Source organism: Hyperolius riggenbachi, chromosome 6 (genome assembly GCF_040937935.1).
Source record: "Hyperolius riggenbachi isolate aHypRig1 chromosome 6, aHypRig1.pri, whole genome shotgun sequence".
NCBI classification, from domain to species: Eukaryota; Metazoa; Chordata; class Amphibia; order Anura; family Hyperoliidae; genus Hyperolius; species Hyperolius riggenbachi.
This window is the reverse complement of record NC_090651.1, coordinates 44,642,353-44,664,651: the sequence shown is the minus strand read 5'-3', so window position 1 is coordinate 44,664,651 and position 22,299 is coordinate 44,642,353. Positions and strand designations below refer to the sequence as shown.

Below are 22,299 nucleotides of genomic sequence, written 5' to 3'. Positions count from 1 at the left end.
GAGCGTTCCGACCGGACAAGGTGAGCAGCAAGTAAACTCTGCTGTGATAATACCCTGCAGGGGCCTGGGTAGCTAGGAGGACACCTGGGGGCTCATCACATACATGCTGATATCACGTGTGGTGGGTCAGGTGGCGGAGCGTCCCATCACAAAGGGAGTGGAGATCCCTTAACCTGTAAAGAAGGGGAAACCAGGAGCCCAATGTTGCAGTATCGTCTGGTACAGATTATTACTGAATGTTGTGGATAGCAGAAACTCACAAGGATGGGTTGCAATCCCGCAACCACTGAAATAAACCGTTCCCACTCACTGTCCCAGATCCTTCTGGAACTGTGCGGCCGCTTTCCTCCTCGGGTCCTCTCTACTGGTGGACTAGGTCGACAAGTAGCGGGGATTAACACCTCACATGGAGGTGTAGAGTAACAACGAGATTAGGGATGTTTGGGGAGGCGCCCAATGTATCGCAAACCTACAGACCGTCCCACATACCTAAGGTATGACAGTTTTCATCCCAAGCACATTAACAACTGGATTTGTTCTGACAGGATGGACAGAGACAAGCACCTGGATCGCCTTAAGAACACTTTCATTAAACAAGGTTACAGTCCTCCCATGGCTGAGGCCCAAATCAGGAAAGCCAGCATCATCCCCAGGACTGAACTCCTGAAATATAAGCAAAACCAGAAAGAGGAACGTGTCCCTTTGGTTGTCACCTACAACCCACACCTGGAAATCTTAAGGAGGATTGCTAAGGAACTTCATCCCATTATACACAAGGATCACAGACTGAGAACGATATTCCCTAAACCTCCACTCTTGTCATATCGGCAACCACACAATCTAAAACAGATGATTGTCAGGAGCTCTTTGAATAGGCCTCAACAAAACAGAACATCACCCTGCCGACAAAAAATATGTAGGACCTGCAGACACATTTACTCCACTGACAGGGTAACGATACCAGGTTCACAACAGGAGTACAGAGTACAAGGCACATTTTCCTGTGGTTCCACCAATCTGGTATATCTGATTATGTGTGCTAAATGCCCCAATGTTATGTACGTGGGAGAAACTGGACAAACTGCGCAAACGTATGAATGGACACAGGCACACTATTAATGATACCAAATCTGGATTCCCAGTTGCTACACACTTTCGGTCCAACGGACATAGCATGGATGATCTTCGTGTCACTGCCCTTAAGGGTGGCTTCAAAACGTCAAATGATCGATTAATAGCAGAAACAAAATTTATAAATTGGTTCAAAGCTGTGGTGAAGGGTTTGAATAAGGACAACAACTTTTTATATTTGTATGAGGTTGATGATATTTGAACTTTCTCAGCCATTCTAGCTGAACTTGTGAACTAAGAATTTACGATACCTCTGGGTGAATCCTAATCCCAGGTCTGTGAGCATGGAGTAAACAAGGATCCTTATCTCAGCTAACAACCTCTAACCCCATTTAGATGGTCTGTTTGAATTAACCTTCCTGGCGGTAACCCCAGGACCTCTCAGGCCCTGCTGGGCCGATTAGCATAATTTTTTTTTTTTTGCAACACGCAGCTAGCACTTTGCTAGCTGCGTGTGCACTCCGATCGCCGCCGCTCCGCGCCAATTAGCCGCCGCCCCCCCCAGACCCCGTGCGCTGCCTGGCCAATCAGTGCCAGGCTGCGCTGAGGGGTAGATCGGGACTCCCAATGACATCAGTGACGTCATCCAGCCCGTCGCCATGGCGACGGGGGAAGCCCTCCAGGATCGGAGATCGCCACAGCCGACCAAAGTGGGTGGGGGGATGCCGCAGCACAGCTGCTATCGTGTAGCGAGCCTTGGGCTCGCTACATGATTTAAAAAAAAATAATTAAAAACTGCTGCGCTGCCCTCTGGCGGTTTTTAATAGACCGCCAGGAGGATTAAGGCATCTTAATGACATGTATTTATGCTTGAAAAATATATCTATTTACCCTTTTGATGTTGCATGTATATAGCTGTCTGTACCACCAGCCTGCAAACTAACAGGATATAAGCCTGACGAAGGCTGCAAGGCCGAAAACTTGCTTATTTTTATTCATTTTTAGCTAGCCAATAAATGGTATCATCCTGATTTAAAACTTCTTGCAATGTATATAGTGACGTGGGTGAGACTTATGTATATACCAATATATAAAAAGAGGTTTCTTACCTCTTGTGAGGACTCACATAGGTGGGAAAAAGGAGTCTTTATACTGTATACAGTATAACTATTCTTGTATAATAAAGACTCCTTTTCCACACCTATGTGAGTCCTCACTAGATACCACCTTACCGACTTACCGTATACATTGGGCGCCTCCCCAACCATCCCTAATCCTGATGCTGCTATCATGTACATACTGCTGAGCCCACACAGTGCTCAGCCTGAAATCAATCAAAATTATGATTGGGTGGCTATGCCAGGGCACCGATCCTCGGCAGTCATGATTGGGTGGCTATGCCAGGGCACCGATCCTCGGCAGTCGGGGAAAATCGTAGAGTGTATGGGAACCTTTATTTTTAAAGTGCACCTGAGGCAACGTGACGTGATGAGATTAACATGTGTATGCACAGTAGAAAACGTATTAATAACCAGGCTGTTTTACTTGTTTTATTTTGCTGCCTGAAATAGTTAATTTCTAGGCCTGGAAGTGACAGCTTCCGTCTTGTCGGTAACTTGTATAGTAATATAGTAAGCATCACTGATAATCAAATAACAGCCATAAAAGTTTTCCTGGCAGAATACAACTTCTGAGAAAAGAGGGAGATAAAATACATGAATGATTGACCTTTTTCTAACTCTGGGATACTTAAAACTGATTAGAGGCAGTAAAACATCCAACCTACTTTGTAAATATTTAAATATAAAATAACACCATGGGATATCTTAAAAAGTCATGTTTAGGAGTAGGATAAATACAATTGTTTTATCTCATCAGTTTATTTTCACCTCGGGTTAACTTTAAGACTACAGTTTTTTGCAGCACTGTTCCGTCTACAATCACGTGTCCAACACCCCCCCCGGTGCTTATGAAACTGAGTAAAAGGAGATGAAGTCATCTTATCAGCCCTCCCTTGAAGTTAAACTTAAGTTTTTTACTTTAAGGTGCATACACACCTTAGATTTGTGTCGCCTGTTGGGAATCGAGACCCAAGCCTGATTTTCAGACAACATTACTATCATATCCAGATAGATAGTGTTAAATATAAACTAAAGTTGGGAAATTACAAAATACTTTCTTGTTTACAGGGCTTATATCACAGATGGCTGAGAAGCACAACTTACCGCTGAAGACCAGTTTTAGCACCATTCGTGGATTCTTCATCCAGATGAACGTGGACGGGAATGCACAGCCAGCGCTACCCGAGGAGTTTATCAAGGTGGTCATCATTTACGTTTACACTGGTATAAAACCTGACTATTCCTGAAATGCCCCCCTACCCAAAGGTATCTACTGAGACTCGGACTTTAAGTGCCCATACATCACTCAATATTGCGGCCTGACAGCATTCAATATCGCGTTGACCAACAGACATTCTGCTGGTGACCCCCCAAATGTAAAGTGTCCCCCGTGCCCTGTGTTTTAAAGCCAGTGCTTCCATTTGAGGGCCCTTTCACACTGGCGCGATGCGTTGCATCAAATTGTTGCACTGCTACCGCGGCCTAATAAAAGTCTATGGGAAAGTTCATACTTCCCACAATGCGGTACACTGCTCCGGAAGAGCCCAAATTAATGCTAGGGCAGAACTACATTACCGTGCGGATCCTGCGGCGATCTGGAAACTATCAGCAGTGCTATAAAGTCATGTTTCCTGTCCAGTCACATGATAAATGCCTCAAACGGGGCCAAACTATGATGTCATGTCTGCAATGTAATACCACACAGCGGCCCACACGCAATTAACTTTTTCTCCAGAGTTATCTCCTAGGAGATCATTTTCATAATGTCTTTAAAAATAACTTTAAAGAAAACCCAAGGTGGGTTCTTAGAACCCTATTAGCACACAGAGGCTGGGTCTGCATACAATGCCCAGCCTCTGTGGCTATACCGTCTCTCCCCAGGCCCCCCCCCCCCTGCGCTCTGCTATGCCCCATAAATCAATCGCCGTGCTGGCGATGGCTGTTTACATGTGAAGTGTCAGTCTCTGCCGCTCCCCGACTTCTCCATAGCGCCGGTCCCCGCCCGCCTCCCCGCTGATTGGAGGGAAGGGACGTGGGCGGGGACCGGCGCTATGGAGAAGGCGGGGGAGCTGCAGACTGAAACTTCACATGTAAACAGCAGGCTGGCGACACGCTGCGTGTCGCCAGCACGGCCATTGATTAATGGGGGACAGCAGAGCGCAGAGGGGGGCTGGGGGGAAACAGTATAGCAACAGAGGCTGGTCATTGTATGCGGAACCAGCCTCTGTATGCTAATTGGATTCTTAGAACCCACCTCGGGTTCTCTTTAAAGGACAACTGAAGTGAGAAGAATATGGAGGCTGTCATATTTACTAGCTTTTAAACAATACCAGTTGCCTTGCATCCTGCTGATCAATTTGGCTGCAGTAGTAGTAGTAGTAACTTTTTCTCCAGAGTTATCTCCTAGGAGATCATTTTCATAATGTCTTTAAAAATAACTTTAAAGAAAACCCAAGGTGGGTTCTTAGAACCCTATTAGCACACAGAGGCTGGGTCTGCATACAATGCCCAGCCTCTGTTGCTATACTGTTTCCCCCAGTCTCCCCCCTGCGCTCTGCTATGCCCCCCAAACTAAACCGCTGTGCTAGCGACACACAGCGTGTCGCCAGCAGGCTGTTTACATGTAGAGTGACCAGATTTTTGTAGGTCCAACCTGGGACAGGGAGGGGGGGGGGGGTAGTGGGGAGGACTGAAGAGTGCACCGCGATGAAGACCGGAGGGGGGGGGGGGGGGGCAGCGCGCCGCGTCGATGAATGGGCGTGGCCATGGCATTGTATGGGCGGAGCCAACGTAATGATGTAACACCGAGGCATAAGAAAGCAGTGTTTACGCCATGATGTGGACAAACGAGACTTTGCATCATGGGTGTGCAGAAACTGTGTGATGCTAATAGTATACCGTAACCACAAAGCCGCAAACATAGCCATCTATGACCATTAAATAATAAATGCAGTAACAGTTACCCCAGACACCAGAAACTAAATGCAATGGGCAACAAGTCAGCACAAAATAAACGCAATGCGGGCAAACATGTCAGTACAAAATAAACGCAATGCGGGCAACATGTCAGTACAAAATAAACGCAATGCGGGCAACATGTCAGTACAAAATAAACGCAATGCGGGCAACATGTCAGTACAAAATAAACGCAATGCGGGCAAACATTTCAGTACAAAATAAACGCAATGCGGGCAACCATGTCAGTACAAAATAAACGCAATGCGGGCAACATGTCAGTACAAAATAAAAACGCAATGCGGGCAAACATGTCAGTACAAAATAAACGCAATGCGGGCAACATGTCAGTACAAAATAAACGCAATGGGCAACAAGTCAGCACAAAATAAACGCAATGCGGGCAAACATGTCAGTACAAAATAAACGCAATGCGGGCAACATGTCAGTACAAAATAAACGCAATGCGGGCAAACATGTCAGTACAAAATAAACGCAATGCGGGCAACATGTCAGTACAAAATAAAAAGCAATGCGGGCAAACATGTCAGTACAAAATAAACGCAATGCGGGCAACATGTCAGTACAAAATAAACGCAATGCGGGCAAACATTTCACCAGAAAATTACTGCAATGCGGGCAAACATTTCACCAGAAGATTACTGCAATGCGGGCAAACATTTCACCAGAAAATTAACGCAATGCGGGCAAACATTTCACCAGAAAAGAAACGCAATGCGGGCAAACATTTCACCAGAAAAGAAACGCAATGCGGGCAAACATTTCACCAGAAAAGAAACTCAATGCGGGCAAACATTTCACCAGAAAAGAAACGCAATGCGGGCAAACATTTCCCCAGAAAAGAAACGCAATGCGGGCAAACATTTCCCCAGAAAAGAAACGCAATGCGGGCAAACATTTCCCCAGAAAAGAAACGCAATGCGGGCAAACATTTCCCCAGAAAAGAAACAATGCGGGCAAACATTTCCCCAGAAAAGAAACAATGCGGGCAAACATTTCACCTGAAAAGAAACAATGCGGGCAAACATTTCACCTGAAAAAGAAACAATGCGGGCAAACATTTCACCTGAAAAAGAAACAATGCGGGCAAACATTTCACCTGAAAAAGAAACAATGCGGGCAAACAGTTCACCTGGAAAAGAAAGCATTTACTCACCTTGCAGAAGTCTCCGGCCTCTGGTGCGCTGCTCCCGGGACCACCTTCCTCCTGAAGTCTCCCGCGCTGACAGCCTGGCAGAGCAGGGCTACGGCAAGATGGCGCCCGAAGCCCTGTACTGGAGACAAATAGTCTCCAGTACAGGGCTTCGGCAGCCATCTTGCCGTAGCCCTGCTCGCCTGCCGGTGTCGGAACAGACACCGGAAGAGGAGGCTGGAGCGGGGCTGCGGACAATGAACTGGCACGGCGTCTATAGACGCCGCTGCCAGTTCATAAGGATTGAGTGGCCAGAGTCCCGAGGCCGGGACATCCCGCTGCTGAAAGCGGGACGTTTCCCGGGACCTCATGCTGCCTGGGACAGCGGACCCCGAATCCGGGACGCGTCCCGGGCAATCCGGGACGTCTGGTCACTCTATTACATGTTCAGTGTCACTCTCGCCGCTCCTCCGCCTCCTGTATTGCGTTGCTCTTCGCCCGCGTCCTTTCCCTCCCCGCTGATTGGAGGGAAGGGATGCGTGCGGGAAGCGGCTCAATACAGGAGGTGGGGGAGCGGGTTGAGTGACACTGAACATGTAAACAGCCTGCTGGCGACACGCTGTGTGTCGCTAGCACAGCGGTTTAGTTTGGGGGGCATAGCAGAGCGCAGGGGGGAGACGGTATAGCAACAGAGGTTGGGCATTGTATGCAGACCCAGCCTCTGTGTGCTAATAGGATTCTAAGAACCCACCTCACAATTGAAAAAGTACCTAAATGTTGGTGAAAAAGTGCTATCAAAATTATTTTGCATATTCTCTTGCTTGCCAGTGGTCTACAGGACATTTTATGACAAGGGCTCATATGCAATTCACTTTTTCTCCTTAGTTTTCTCCTAGCAGATAACTTCTGTTTGAAATAACTTTTCAGCCCTCTGCAATTGGAGAACCACCAAAAAGTAGGTGAGTAAGTACTGTCAAAACTATTTTGAGTATTTTCTTGCTGGCTTGTAATTTAAAAGGCATTTTATTGACAAGTTGTGAAAATATCACTTAGGAGAAAACCCCAGAGAAAAAGTGAATTGCATATGGGCCAGAATCTTACTAGTTGAGAATCATGTCTTCGCCATTTTAATGTCTTATTTATATAGACATTCTGGTTCCACAGTTTTCTCGGATTAACCAAGCGAACATCACTTGCTGTTGGGTACAGTTATGGCCTTTGCCATTATAACAGCCTTATACAGGGACACCCCAGACAGGGCTGGATTTGGGGACGGGCCATATTGGCCTGGGCCTCAAGCGGTTACTGCCCAATGGGGCTTATGGATATGGAAGAGGGGCGGTAACATAAGGTTGCTACAAATAGAAGATAAGGGCTCTAAGTGTGCTGCAACACATGGAATAAGGCAGGTGTTGTCCAGGGGAGCTGTACACCAAAGAGAGGAGAGGGCTGCACATGGAATGAGAGGAGAGCTGCTGTACATTAAAGGGAAGACACAAGAAACTTTACCTAGAGGCAGGAAAAGTATAAATCCACCCAGAAAAGTGTAATAAACATTCCCATCATGTGCAGAGTATACAAAAAGAAAAAAAATGTAACCCTTTTCCAGCCTATCAGAAGCTAAAGCTTTTGGGTAGAGTCGTCCTTACTGATAGAGCTTTTCATGCCAGTGAGTTCTTACTGTGACAATCGGTTGGTAAGATTCCCGCTGGGCTGAGAATCTCTGCCTCTGTATGAGATCAATGAGACCTCTCCCTGCGCCACACAGTAATGTTCTCATGGCATAGTTGGCATGACGCAACACATGGCAGGGCAGTGGCGTAAGTAAGGAGCTTAGAGCCCCAGTGTGTTATATACATGGGGCCCAAAGCACTCTATTGATATGGAACCCCAAAACCTACCAAGGACAGCTGCAGTGTCAGACGGGTGTCATAAGAGTAAGCAAACAGTTTGCTAAGGATTACCACTATGCAAAGCACATATAGAGGTGTTCATTACCAGCATAACATCAGTGTAAAGCTAATAAGATAGACGAACGGTGCACTTAGTGGGCCCCTCTGGTTCAGGGGCACCAGTGCAGTCACAACCTCTACATCCCCTATTGCTACGCCACTGTAACAGGACATGACTTCGCCTGACATTACCCCGATGGCTTCGGGTGACAGCTGCTGAAAAGAGTACAAGAGCAGATCGATAGGAGTGACTGACTGCAATCACGTGCTTTGCCGTCTTCCCAGGTGACTCGGGTGAAAAACACTTACAGCTTCACAACGGCTGACTTAATTAAGCTGAATGGACGATGCCAAGAATCTCTCAAGGAAATCTACCACGTGTCTTATGTGTAAGTTTAACCAGCCTACAGTTGCTTTGTTTTATTTTTTTTTAGCTCTTTTAGAAAGAAAGTACTTGTTTTGAAGGGCACGTTCACCCCCAAATGATACATGTGCAAACAGGGTGCCTGAAAATCTGAGTGTTGGAAATAGCCTGGAGTAGGATATCGGTAAATAGACTGATATACTATTTTACCGTGCTAATTGCAATAGGGAAATATCGGTAAATGATACTGATATCTTACTACAGCTAAACCTAACCCTATTCTTGCACAGAGCCCTCCATCTACTGATGCCTAACCCTAACTACCCCCCTACGATGCCTAACCCTAACTGCCCCCACTGCTGCCTAACCTTAACCACCACCCCTCTACGATGCCTAACCCTAACTGCCCCCACTGATGCCTAACCTTAACCACCACCCCCCTACGATGCCTAACCCTAACTGCCTCCACTGATGCCTAACCTTAACCACCACCCCCCCAGGGGCAAACGCAGGATTTTTAAGGGGGGGGTTCCTGAAAGGTCCAGAAGCACGTATGTCCCGAGTGCTTCCGAATACAGGTGGCTCCAGACTGCCCATGCACAAAAGTGCGCTGGCGTATTACGGAGATGCCTATCTTTGGAAGTACTCAAGGACACGAGTGTTTCTGAGGGCTTCTGGTAGCAGCAAATGTGAACGGGGTACAGCGCTGGAACGACTCCCCAAGAGAGGAACATGAGATAGACTTAGTTTGGACAATTCAGTGGAATATGCTACATAGTTTCACATAGCGCAAGCGATACCCATATGATGCAGGGATATATGCATCTGCGGAAGATGTCGGCGCTACATAAATACTAAATAATAATATTTTGCCTCACCAGGATTGCACTTTTATTTAGCTTTCCTGTAAGACAAGAACACACAGCCAGCTCTAGGGGAAGAGGGAAACAAAGGTGAATGAAGGAGGCTGGTGCACAGCAAGAGTGCTTCTGAGCGTTTTTCAAATCAACAGTGATTTGAAAAGCGCTTGGCTAATGTTACCCTATGTGGGTGTTCCCACAGCAGCGTTGTGATTTTTTCAAAATCGCAGGTATACTGCATGTAGCATGTTTTTGAGCAATTCATTCAAAAATCGCTCTGAAAATCACTTCACAAAATCACACTCACAAATTGCTAGCGATTGCTATTGTCATTTTGGCGTTGCACTAGCCCAGAGAGAGGAGTGGAGAAATTGAGAATAGCCTGAGATGGAGCAGAGAACTTATCTGTATTGAAGTCCCACATCACACAGGCTACTTGCCTGTAATCGGACTCCTGTCCCTGTCAGTCTCTCACACAAGTCAGAAAGAAGCCCTCCTGGAGTCTAGGGACTGTCAAAAACTTTTCAGCTTGGTATCCACACCTTATCCACACATGCAGTCATTATAACAATGGGGAGAGACCAGACAGATGTTTGCCCACAGACCCTGAGTCCAGGCAAGCTCTGCATCATGCTGTGCATATTTACCAGCTTGCCTGCGCTCTAATTTCATCATGTCTGACACTTCTGTGCTGTGGAGAGTCCAGGACTCCATAATCAACATTCTCTCACTGCAGGCTGCATCTTCTTGTGAGAGAAGCTGGGCTGCCTCTCTCATTCTATTAGCTGGAGGGAGGCACCAGAAGTAAGAAGGGAGGGAGAATGAGGCTGTTTATATTATGCAGGCTTCCCTGGCTGAATACACAGCTCAGTGCAGGGGGGAGGTTCCAGACACCCGGAATAGCCCCCTGAGTTCGCCAGTGCCCCCTACAATGCCTAACCCTAACTGCCCCCACTGATGCCTAACCTTAACCACCACCCCCTACGATGCCTAACCCTAACTGCCCCCCCTGATGCCTAATATTATCCACCCCCCCCCGCCCCACAATGCCTAACCCTAACTGCCCCCACTGATGCCTTACCTTAAAAGATCCCCCAACCCTCCCCCCCCACCCAGGGGAATGCCTAACATTTACTTTGCGACCACTATTTGTAGCCGCAGTTTGCATAGTGGGCAGCCCCAGCCTGCTCTTTTGTTGTCTTGCCCAAATTTTCTGAACCGGCTGCCTAAGTTAACTTTAGTCATGCGTGTGTACATAGCTTTAGATATAGATGGGGGAAGGTAAGTGAAAGCCTCGTACATGCATGGCTAAGGTCTGGTGAGGCAGCCAGTAACGACTGCCTAAGCCGTTAGTCAGCCGTGTGTACAGTAGCCCAAACTGCCGCCCCACAACTGATCCGTTCAGCGGATTGATTTGGCTGAGTGACGGCCAACTTCAGTGTGCACTCCGTTCCTCCCACTCACTGTATGACATCATGTACATGCTGCTTTGCTGGCCCTCCCCCATCCCCACATAGGGACACAGTGCGTCGTCAGCTACACATCTGACTTGCGTCTGTGCAGCCAGGCCCAGGGATATTGGGTTTTGTTGGTGTCACGTCATGTTTGATTTGACTTTGCTTCACTTTGTTTTTCAGAATAGTGTGTAAGTTGCTGAGTGAGATTTATGAGCACATCCACTGCCTGTACAAGCTGTCAGACACTGTCTCTATGCTGGACATGCTGCTCTCCTTGGCCAGCGTCTGCACACTGTCAGATTATGGTAAGAATGGAGTTCAGAAGTAGCAATGGTAGATTTAGGCCCGGTTCACACTTGCGCTGAAGTGACAAATGGATCAGTGAAAACGGATTTGATCACTGGTCAATTGGAGCCGTTTTCACTCCTTGCCACTTTGTTTCCGTTCTGTTTCACTAGTATGAAGAAACATTCTGTTTTCTCATTGCCCCCAATGCAGCGCTTCAGCTTCCGTTTCCGTTCCACTGGGTTCAGCAGTCTGGAAAAATTGGTGCTGCAGGAAACTGGAAACTTGAACTCCGTTCAGCGGTTTGTGCGGAACGGATCCATTTGAACGGACGGATGTGAACGGATCCATAGGCTAACATTGGACTCGTTACCATCTGTTCCCATCCATTCCCTTTCGATCCGGGAACGGACCGTTTTTAAATGCTAGTGTGAACCGGACCTCACTGTATTGATACTGCAAACGTGTTGTCTTTCTTGAATAGCAAACCTGAAGTGAAAGTAGACTGATGAGATTAACAACTGTATCTGGATTCCTAATCCTAAACAGGACTTTCCTGCCATAAGCTTACTTTGTATTTAAACAGTGGCGTAGCTAGAAACCCCTGGGCCCCGATGCGGAATCTGGATGTGGCCCTCCCCCCCTCCTGGCAACAACAGCCCCCCCCCCCTCGCAACACCCGAAGCACACACATATCCAAATCCCTATAGCATGGCTATATCAATTCCGCTTTCCAGCAGCATGGGTGCCACGTTCAATTTGCAAACATACGCATCACCCAGAGGAAATAGGGCAATTAGTAGCAAGATGCCAGTCTGAAGGAAAATAATCGTTATGTGCGCAGCATTCACCCGATAATAATCATTATGTGCGTAGCATTCATCAGAAAATCGTTATGTGCGCAGCATTCACCAGAAAATAATAGTTATGTGCGCAGCATTCACCAGATAATAATTGTTATGTGCGCAGCATTCACCAGAAAATTGTTATGTGCGCAGCATTCATCACCAGAAAATAATCGTTATGTGCGCAGCATTCACCAGAAAATAATCGCAATGTGAGAGCATTCACCAGAAAATAATCGCAATATGGGGAGCAGTCACCAGAAAATAATCGTTATGTGCGCAGCATTCACCAGAAAATAAACGCAATGTGGGAGAATACACCAGAAAATAAACGCAATGTGGGAGCTTTCAGCAGAAAATAAACGCAATGTGGGGAAATTCACCAGAAAATAAACGCAATGTGGGGGCATTCACCAGAAAATAAACGCAATGTGGGGGCATTCACCAGAAAATAAACGCAATGTGGGGGCATTCACCAGAAAATAATTGTTATGTGGGGACAGTCACCAGAAAATAATCGTTATGTGGGGGCAGTCACCAGAAAATAATCGTTATGTGGGGAGCAGTCACCAGATAATAATCGCTATGTGGGGAGCAGTCACCAGATAATAATCGCTATGTGGGGAGCAGTCACCAGATAATAATCGCTATGTGGGGACAGTCACCAGAAAATAATCGTTATGTGGGGGCAGTCATCAGAAAATAATCGTTATGTGGGGACAGTCACCAGAAAATAATCGTTATGTGGGGACAGTCACCAGAAAATAATCGTTATGTGGGGACAGTCACCAGAAAATCGTTATGTGGGGAGCAGTCACCAGATAATAATCGCTATGTGGGGAGCAGTCACCAGAAAATAATCGTTATGTGGGGAGCAGTCACCAGATAATAATCGCAATGTGGGCGCAGTCACCAGACAATAATCGCTATGTGGGGAGCATTCGCCAGACAATAATCGTTATGTGGTAGCAGTCACCAGACAATAATTGTTATGTGGGGAGCAGTCACCAGATAATAATCGTTATGTGGGGGCAGTCACCAGAAAATAATCGTTATGTGGGGACATTCACCAGAAAAGAATCGTTATGTGGGGACAGTCACCAGAAAATAATCGTTATTTGGGGGCAGTCACCAGAAAATAATCGCTATGTGGGGGCAGTCACCAGAAAATAAACACTATGTGGGGGCAGTCACCAGAAAATAATCGTTATGTGGGGGCAGTCACAAGAAAATAATCGTTATGTGGGGACAGTCACCAGAAAATAATCGCTATGTGGGGAGCAGTCACCAGAAAAGAATCGTTATGTGTGGGCAGTCACCAGAAAAGAATCGTTATGTGGGGGCAGTCACCAGAAAAGAATCGTTATGTGGGGACAGTCACCAGAAAATAATCGTTATGTGGGGGGCAGTCACCAGAAAATAATCGTTATGTGGGGGCAGTCACCAGAAAATAATCGTTATGGGGGGACAGTCACCAGAAAATAATCGTTATGTGCGGGCAGTCACCAGAAAATAATCGTTATGTGGGGACAGTCACCAGAAAATAATCGTTATGTGGGGACAGTCACCAGAAAATAATCGTTATGTGGGGACAGTCACCAGAAAATAATCGTTATGTGGGGGCAGTCACCAGAAAATAATCGTTTTGTGGGGGCAGTCACCAGAAAGTAAACGCTATGTGGGGACAGTCACCAGAAAATAATCGTTATGTGGGGGCAGTCACCAGAAAATAATCGTTATGTGGGGAGCAGTCACCAGAAAATAATCGTTATGTGGGGGGCAGTCACCAGAAAATAATGGTTATGTGGGGGCAGTCACCAGAAAATAATCGTTATGTGGGGGGCAGTCACCAGAAAATAATCGTTATGTGGGGGCAGTCCCCAGAAAATAATCGTTATGTGGGGACAGTCACCAGAAAATAATCGTTATGTGGGGGCAGTCAGTCAGTCACCAGAAAATAAACCAGTACAAATAAAAAAAATTCACTCACCTGGCCTGACGTGAGCTCCCCGACGTGAGCTCCCCGACGTGCAATCAGCCTCCCTCCTGCAGCTCCTCAGCGACGATCCTGCAGCGGAGCAGCCAGTTTCTCCCTCGCTGACAGGCAGAGTGCAGGGCTATGGCAAGATGGCGCCCGAAGCCCTGTACTGGAGACACAAATAGTCTCTAGTGCAGGGCTTCGGCAGCCATCTTGCCGTAGCCCTGCTCTGCCTCCGGGAGAAACTGGCTGCTCCGCTGCAGAATCCTGCTCTGCCTCCGGGAGCCAGTTTCAACACCTGGGGGGTCCAGGCCCCCGGGCCCCTCCCCCGCCTCTTTAGGAGGCGGGCCCGGTCGCCACGGCGACCCCTGCGACCGCGGGCCCTACGCCCATGTATTTAAAAAAACTCTGAAGTCTCGTAAAAACCATCTTTTTATTTTAAAAGTGTGTTTAACATGATTGTCCTAACTAAACCGCTGCATCCCCGCCGCTGTAATCTATCTAAATCCCCCCTAACTTTCCCCTCCCTCTCCCCTGCAAAATCCACAACTTTCTTGGTTGTGGATTTTGCTGCTGTTGGAGGTAGAGCTGTGAGCTGCAGCTCTGCCTCCTTACGCAGCCGGGGCACTATATGTATGGAGGTTGTATGTTCTCCCTGTGTCTGCATGGGTTTCCTTCAGGCACTCCTCCCACATCCTAAAATTAAAGGTAATTGGCTTCCCCCTAAATTGGCCCTCGTCTACAATACCCAAACTACAATGCACAATGCATAAATTGGCCCTAGACTATGATGCATACATTGACATAGATAGGACTATGGTAGGGATTAGATAGTGAGCCCCTCTGAGGGACAGTTATGGGACAAGACAATATACTTTGTACAGCGATGCGGAAGATGTTGGCGCTATATAAATAATAATTGACAATAATCTACATATACAGTATATAAAATTGTGTATTTGTGTGTGTATGTGCCACCATCACTCAGAAACGCCTTGGTCATTTGGTGACCGTGGTGAAAAACTTTGGTAAAGTTGGCGCAGGATAAAACAGCCAATCAAATTTCAGCAATTCATTTTCAATGGGAAAAAGTAAACTGCAGTCATTCTTACATTCTTAATGGCAGGGTTGGCACACTTGGTGACTGGGATGAATTAATATTCAGGAAAGTGGGTGGAGCCTACAACAGCCAATCAATATTCACCTATTGACTTTCAAGGAGAATATTTAAATTGCTGCCATTTTTTATACTGGCAGAGAGGCCTCAAAACCTGCTACAGTCGGTCATTGGGTGATTGGGGTTCAAATTCACTAAGAGGGGTGGAGCCACTAACAGCCAATCAGATTTGTTTGCTGGATAAACTGCTTTCATTCACACATTTTTGATGGCAGGAACCCAAAAGCCCACAAACTTGGTCATTGAGAGACACTGTGTCAAGGTTACAAAAAGCGGACTGAGTCAAAACCAAATTTCACTGAGAAAATGTAACCTGCAGCCCTTCTTACACAGTTTATGGCGGGGTTCTCAAACTTCACACAGTTGGTCACTGGGTGACTGGGATTAATATTCAACAGCCAATCAAAATTCACATATTCGTTTTCAATGGAAATATTGAAATTGCTGCCATTTTTACACTGTTAATGGCAGAGGCCTCAAATCTGTACAGTCAGTCATTGGGTGACTGGGGTTCAATGAGCCACAAACAGCCAATCAGATTTGTTTCATTTCAATGGAAAATTTAAATTATTGATGCTAAGAACCCCAGAGCTCACAAATTTGGCCATTGGGTGACTGTGTGTCCAGGTTAAGAAAAAGTGGCCGGATCCAACAATAACCAAAAACATCATCAGCTAGTAAATAGTAATAATAACCAGTTTGATCAGTGGATAAATATTGTAAGCTGTGTATTATTATAGTCTTTATGTAAGTGTGGTAATAGTTTCTCTTCTTTCCTTCTGTAGTCCGTCCAGAATTTACAGATACAATGGCAATAAAACAGGGCTGGCATCCGATCTTGGAGAAAATTTCTCTGTCAAAACCGGTTCCCAATGACACGTTTCTGAGCGAGGGGAGCAATTTCATTGTACTCACCGGCCCCAATATGAGTGGGAAATCTACATACCTGAGACAAATCGCCCTCTGTCAGATAATGGCGCAGATTGGTAATGCAAGTGTTTGATGATACAGATGCATAGCATAGCATAGCATAGCTATTGATCTAATTGTATAGTAACTTGATTTTATACTTTCTTACCAGTATCGTTTGCACTCACAGAGCCTATTTACCCAGCCTGAGTCTTTTAACCCCAAGGGCTGTTTCACACTGTGGATGACTCCGGGGAGTTTGCGCTACGATTGCCGGCGATTGGCTAATTGCTAGTGCAGTGGCCCCCTGTGGTAGCATCCACAAAAGTGCTGCATGAATTGCTGTGGGAGCGACCACGGCAAAATCGTGAAGAAAATGCAATAATGATGAAACAGCCCATAAAGCAAACCTGAAGGAAAAATACAATTATGAGATAATGAATTGTATGTGTAGTACAGCTAAGAAATAGAACATTAGTTGCACAGATAGGAGCCTCATATTGTTTCCAATACAGGAAGAGTTACAAATCTTTAGTTGATATCTATGCAAAAGAGCTTCTCTGAGATATTCATCCCACTATTCTAATGTTTTCAGAAGCACTTAAAGGATACCCAAAGTGACATGATGAGATAGACCTGTGTATGTACAGTGCCTAGCACACAAATAACTATTCTGCGTTCCTTTTTTTCTTTCTCTGCCTGAAAGAGTTAAATATCAGGTATGTAAGTGGCTGACTCAGTCCTGACTCAGACAGGAAGTGACTACAGTATGACCTCACTGATAAGAAATTCCCCTTTTTACATCTTTCTTGCTCTCAGAAGCCATTTTCTACTAGGAAAGTGTTTTATAGTTGGAATTTCTTATCAGTGAGGGTCACACTGTAGTCACTTCCTGTCTGAGTCAGGACTGAGTCAGCCACTTACATACCTGATATTTAACTCTTTCAGGCAGAGAAAGAAAAAAAGGAACACAGCCTAGTCATTTGTGTGCTAGGCACTTTACATGCCCATGTCTATCTCATGTCACCTCGGGTATCCTTTAACCATCTTAGCGGTATGGACGAGCTCAGCTCGTCCATCACCGCCGATGGCTGCCGCTCAGGCCCTGCTGGGCCGATTTTGCTCAAATAAAGAGCAGCACACGCAGCCGGCACTTTGCCAGCCGCGTGTGCTGCCCGATCGCCGCCACTCTGCGGCGATCCGCCGCGAGCAGCGGCGAAAGAGGGTCCCCCCAGCCGCCTGAGCCCTGCGCAGCCGGAACAAATAGTTCCGGCCAGCGCTAAGGGCTGGATCGGAGGCGGCTAACGTCAGGACGTCGGCTGACGTCCATGACGTCACTCCGCTCGTCGCCATGGCGACAGGAGAAGCCAAACACGGAAGGCTGCTCATTGCGGCCTTCCGTGTTACTTCTGGCTGCCGGAGGTGATCGGAAGAACGCCTCCGGAGCGCCATCTAGTGGGCTTTCATGCAGCCAACTTTCAGTTGGCTGCATGAAATAGTTTTTTTTTTATTTAAAAAAAACCCTCCCGCAGCCGCCCTGGCGATCTTAATAGAACGCCAGGGTGGTTAAACAACCAAGAAAACAGTGTGAGAGAGCTTGTGATAAGGTTTTACTGCAGGAAGGTCCAAAGGGTCATTATTTCTGCTTTTTTTACAGCTAAAAGACAGAGTGTGGTTTAAAAACTACTGCAGCTGTGACAGTATGATGCAATGTCATTAAATGTATATAACTGAAAGTACAATTATGAGACTCTTTTCTTTGCTACTAATTTTGTATTTGTTATCCACACTACACATACAATTCATTATATCATCATTTTTTTTTTCCGGTTGAGCTTCGCTTTAATTTGGCACAAGAAAAAAAGTGATGGTTGCAGCAGCCGCATCTCATGCACGCCGTGTTCAGGAGTCCCCGGACTTGATTGGTTCTTGCATTGTATATTGAGAAAGAAACAACCTTGAAACAGGCAACCTTGAAGCATTTTTAAGCAGCAATAATGCCATGGCGACGGGGCGGGATGACGTCATCGACGTCGTGACGTCAAAGGGGACTCCGATCCACCCCACAGCGCTGCCTGGCACTGATTGGCCAGGCAGCGCACGGGGTCTGGGGGGGCGGCTGCGGCGATGCGTACAGCGGCGGATCGGCGGGTATGCAAATCGGCCCAGCGGGGCCTGAGCGGTGCCTCCCGGCGGCATAGCCCGTGCTCAGCACGGGCTTACCGCCAGGGAGGTTAAAGGACAACTAAAGTGAGAGGGATATGGAGGCTGCCATATATATTTCCTTTTAAGCAATACCAGTTGCCTGGCAGCCCTGCTGATCCTCTGCCTCTAATACATTCAGCCATAAACCCCGAACAAGCATGCAACATATCAGGTGTTTCTGACATTATTGTTAGATCTAACAAGATTAGCTGCATGCTTGTTTCTGGTGTTCAGTCAAACACTACTAAAGCTAATTAGATCAGCAGGGCTGCCAGGCAACTGGTATTATTTAAAAGGAAATAAATATGGCAGCCTCCATAGTCTTCTCACTTCAGTTGTCCTTTAATTATCCTGGTTTCAGCATCAGAAACACTTTCTGTATCCATATATAGCTGTATATGTATGTATGCAGCTCCGCCCTCCCAGTGATGTTTAGCCTAGGCTATGCTGTCACAAATCCTTCTCTGCCCAGTGTGCTCTGTGAGACGAGGTGTTGTTTCTGATTATTTTGGAACACACAACGAACAAACATTCCCGTTTCTCTTCAAGGAGAATGCAAAAACTAGCACTACAGTCTTTATCTGATGGGGGGGGGGGGTGTCAGGAAGTTTAAATTGATAGTGGAGAGGTGAAATCACAAACTATTGCCTCAGTAATACGTCCTGCGTGCTCATGATAGATAGCAGATGCAAACCATGGATCATTGAAGTAAAAGTAACATTCCATCAGGCACTGCAGTTGAATCAGATTTATCCAGTATCCAAATGATGTGCAGTAGATTGCAAGTAGATTGCTGCATACAATGGTAGGTGCACAAGCCACAATCAAATGGTTTGTGCACATGTGCAGTGGTGCTCGTAATGGCGAAAAAAAAACTTTGTTCCGCAAATTTTGCGAATTTTTTCGCATCTTAAAACTTCGCATTAAACTTCGCATAGTATTTTATGAAATTACGGGTATAACGTAATTACTGCTACAGTACTATGCTTGTAAACGAAATTGCGTAACGTAATAACGCGTTATTTACGCCTGAAAATCCACGTTAAACTTGCCAATGCGCATACTATACACTGTATATTAATGCATATAATCATGCTTATAATGCGTATAAACGTATGCATTAAGCAGCGCATGCACGTCTATACAATACCATGTCCGCATGCGGAAATTTGTAAGCGTACATCAATCAAAAGATACTAAATGACTAATTTCGTAATGAACCGTAATTTCATGCAAATTACGAAGTTATGCGAAATTTCGATACATAATTATGGTTCACACGTTATTTATTACGCATTCTCCCGTAAATTTCGCATTACGATGGAAAACGGCGAATTTCGATGCGAAATTTCGCACATGCGAAATTTCGGCCCACCACTGCATATGTGACATCAAATTGAAAACATAAGTGTCCTACCATGACTGAGGTAGATGATAGTGGGTGCAGGGCACAAAAGGCTGCCCGTTTCGCCCTAACTTTAGGTTAGCCTCAGACCTGCCAAGCTTCACCTGATGAGTTACATACGGTTGCGGCTTAATGGGGACGTTTTCTCTGCACCTGTCTTTGTTAATCGTTCATTTTAAGTATCTGTTCTCCATTAACTTAATTGTGTCACGAATTTGCAGGATCGTTTGTTCCAGCAGAATATTGTTCCATAAGAATCGCGGATCAGATATTTACCCGGATCGGAATGGATGACGAAATTGAAACAAACACTTCGACATTCATGAAGGAGATGAAAGAGGTGCAGTAAATATGTTTGAAGGGTCAATTGATCAGATCTTTGAGCGCTAATGATATTTACCCTAAGGCTAGTTTCAGACTGTACATTGGCGTTAGCAGTGCGTTGCGCACGTTGTACTGCCAAAAATTGGCAGTCTGGGAACACCGCATTAGTACACTGTGTACCCTGTCTGGCAATCTTCCAAGCAGGAAGTGACCTAGGGTTGCGGTGGCTTAGCCGTGGCGGGGGACCGGAGGCACGTTCCAGGAGGGTGCAGGCACAGGGCGGCTGCAGGGGGCTGGCAGAAGCCCCAGGTGAATGAAACTTTTTTTTTTAATAATCTTCAGGTTTCCTTTAAAGAAAAACTCCAACCAAGAATTGAACTTAATCCCAATCAGTAGCTGATACCCCTTTTACATGAGAAATCTATTCCTTTTCACAAACAGACCATCAGGGGGCGCTGTATGACTGATTTTGTGGTGAAACCCCTCCCACAAAGAAATTATGAGTACATACTCTTGGCAGTTTCCTGTCTGTGAACCTTGCTGCATTGTGGGAAATAGCTGTTTACAGCTGTTTCCAACTGCCAAAAAAACATGCAGCAGCTACATCACCTGCCAACAGTAAAAATGTCACCATGTGATAAACGTCAGAATGTGAATCAGGGATTTAAAAGATTTTACAATTGGCAAACACTGACTAAATCATTTATACATAATTATTGTAAAAAATTAAGCACTTTTTTATTACATTATTTTCACTAGAGTTCCTCTTTAACCACTTTGCATCCAGACCTTGTTTCCCACTTATGGACCAGAGCAGTTTTGACAGTTTAGCTATGTCCTTATTTAATCAGAAATAACTTTATCCCTACTTATGACACAGGAATGAAATATATATTGGGGGTTTTTTTCAAGACAAACTAGGCTTTCATTGTATGCCATTTTTCCCTAGAAGAATTTTGTTTTCTATGAATTTTAATGGGAAAACAAGGAAACAAATAGAAAAAACACAGTATTTCTCAGTTTTACCAATTCCAGTTACAAAATAAAAAGTGCTACTGTAGATAAACACAAATTTTGTTTGGCTATTCTTACCGCTTATCACAAAATTTAGATTATGTTCCTGTCACAATTTATGGTGAAGATATTTGATTCTGAAATAATGCTAGAGTGTATTTTTCTCTATGAACTGAGAAAATAAAAGTATTTTTAATGGTAAAAATCTCATTAGCTGTAACGATTGTGGAATTCTCTCCATGGTCAGCACACAGGACGTGCGCCGACACTGCGGAAATCCTCCACAAGCGTATAATTTGAGAGAACCCAGCAAAAGGTGCAACGCACCTGTAGAGGGAGGTTCCTGTCGGCAGATGGAGCTGTGGAGTGCAGAGGAACAGATCCTCTGCCCTGCCACAGACGCCAGACAGGAATTGTACGAAGGGAAGAACGCAGGGCAAGATAGCCCTTAAAGAGAGAGAGTAAAGTGACAGAGTGTATGTGTGTCCACCAATCTAGTCACCACCCAGCGACGATGAACACACAACCATGAAGATCAGGTGAGAAGGCAATCGCAAGGGATGGTGATTGCTAACAGCGACACAAGACTGAATAAGCACAGAGGAGAATTGTATGTACTGTATGTCCACCAATCTAGTCGCCAACCTGCGACGGTGGACACACAACAGAGGAAACCATGTGAGAACGCAATCGCAAGGGAAGCGATTGCGAATGAGAATGAGCACAGGGACAGAAAGTATGTGTGTGCACCAATCTAGTTGCCAACCTGCGACAGTGCACACACAACAGCAGATACGAAGTAGGAACGCAATCGCGAGAGAGGCGATTGCCAGAGGTGACACAAGGCTAAAGCAAGACAGGGCATGAGAGTAGCAAAGGCACAGCAAATCATACAATGAGAAGATAAGGAAAATAACAAACGCTAACTAAACGCGAACACCGCACTCATTCGCAACAGCGAACGCGTTTACAGCGCGATCTCCGCATGTTAAGCACAACAGAGACAAGCACGCCTAACTAACCACCGACAGACAAACATGAAACAGAGGACGCGAGCGCTTGCTTAACGGTTACCTCACCGAGCCTCCAGCAAGCGTTCGTATCAGACAAGACAGATAAACGAAAACAGGAATAAGTGAGAGATACGATCCACCGCTCTTCCGCCAGAGCGAGTGCGGTCTAAATAGGGAAACAGAGCTAGCAGGATCCACTGCTCTTTCCGCC

The 22,299-nt window shown here is 45.9% G+C and overlaps 1 protein-coding gene across 3 annotated transcripts in view; it reads left to right on the top strand.

Annotated features, from left to right (window-relative positions):
* Positions 1 to 22,299, top strand: part of MSH4 (mutS homolog 4) — a 97,128-nt gene that overhangs the window by 52,563 nt on the left and 22,266 nt on the right. For all 3 annotated transcript variants that reach the window (XM_068239200.1, XM_068239199.1, XM_068239201.1), the window contains 5 exons: positions 3,261 to 3,391; positions 8,538 to 8,641; positions 11,114 to 11,238; positions 16,004 to 16,204; positions 19,959 to 20,077. In XM_068239200.1, coding sequence (XP_068095301.1) covers positions 3,261 to 3,391; positions 8,538 to 8,641; positions 11,114 to 11,238; positions 16,004 to 16,204; positions 19,959 to 20,077 — 680 coding nt within the window. The remainder of the gene's footprint in view (positions 1 to 3,260; positions 3,392 to 8,537; positions 8,642 to 11,113; positions 11,239 to 16,003; positions 16,205 to 19,958; positions 20,078 to 22,299) is intronic.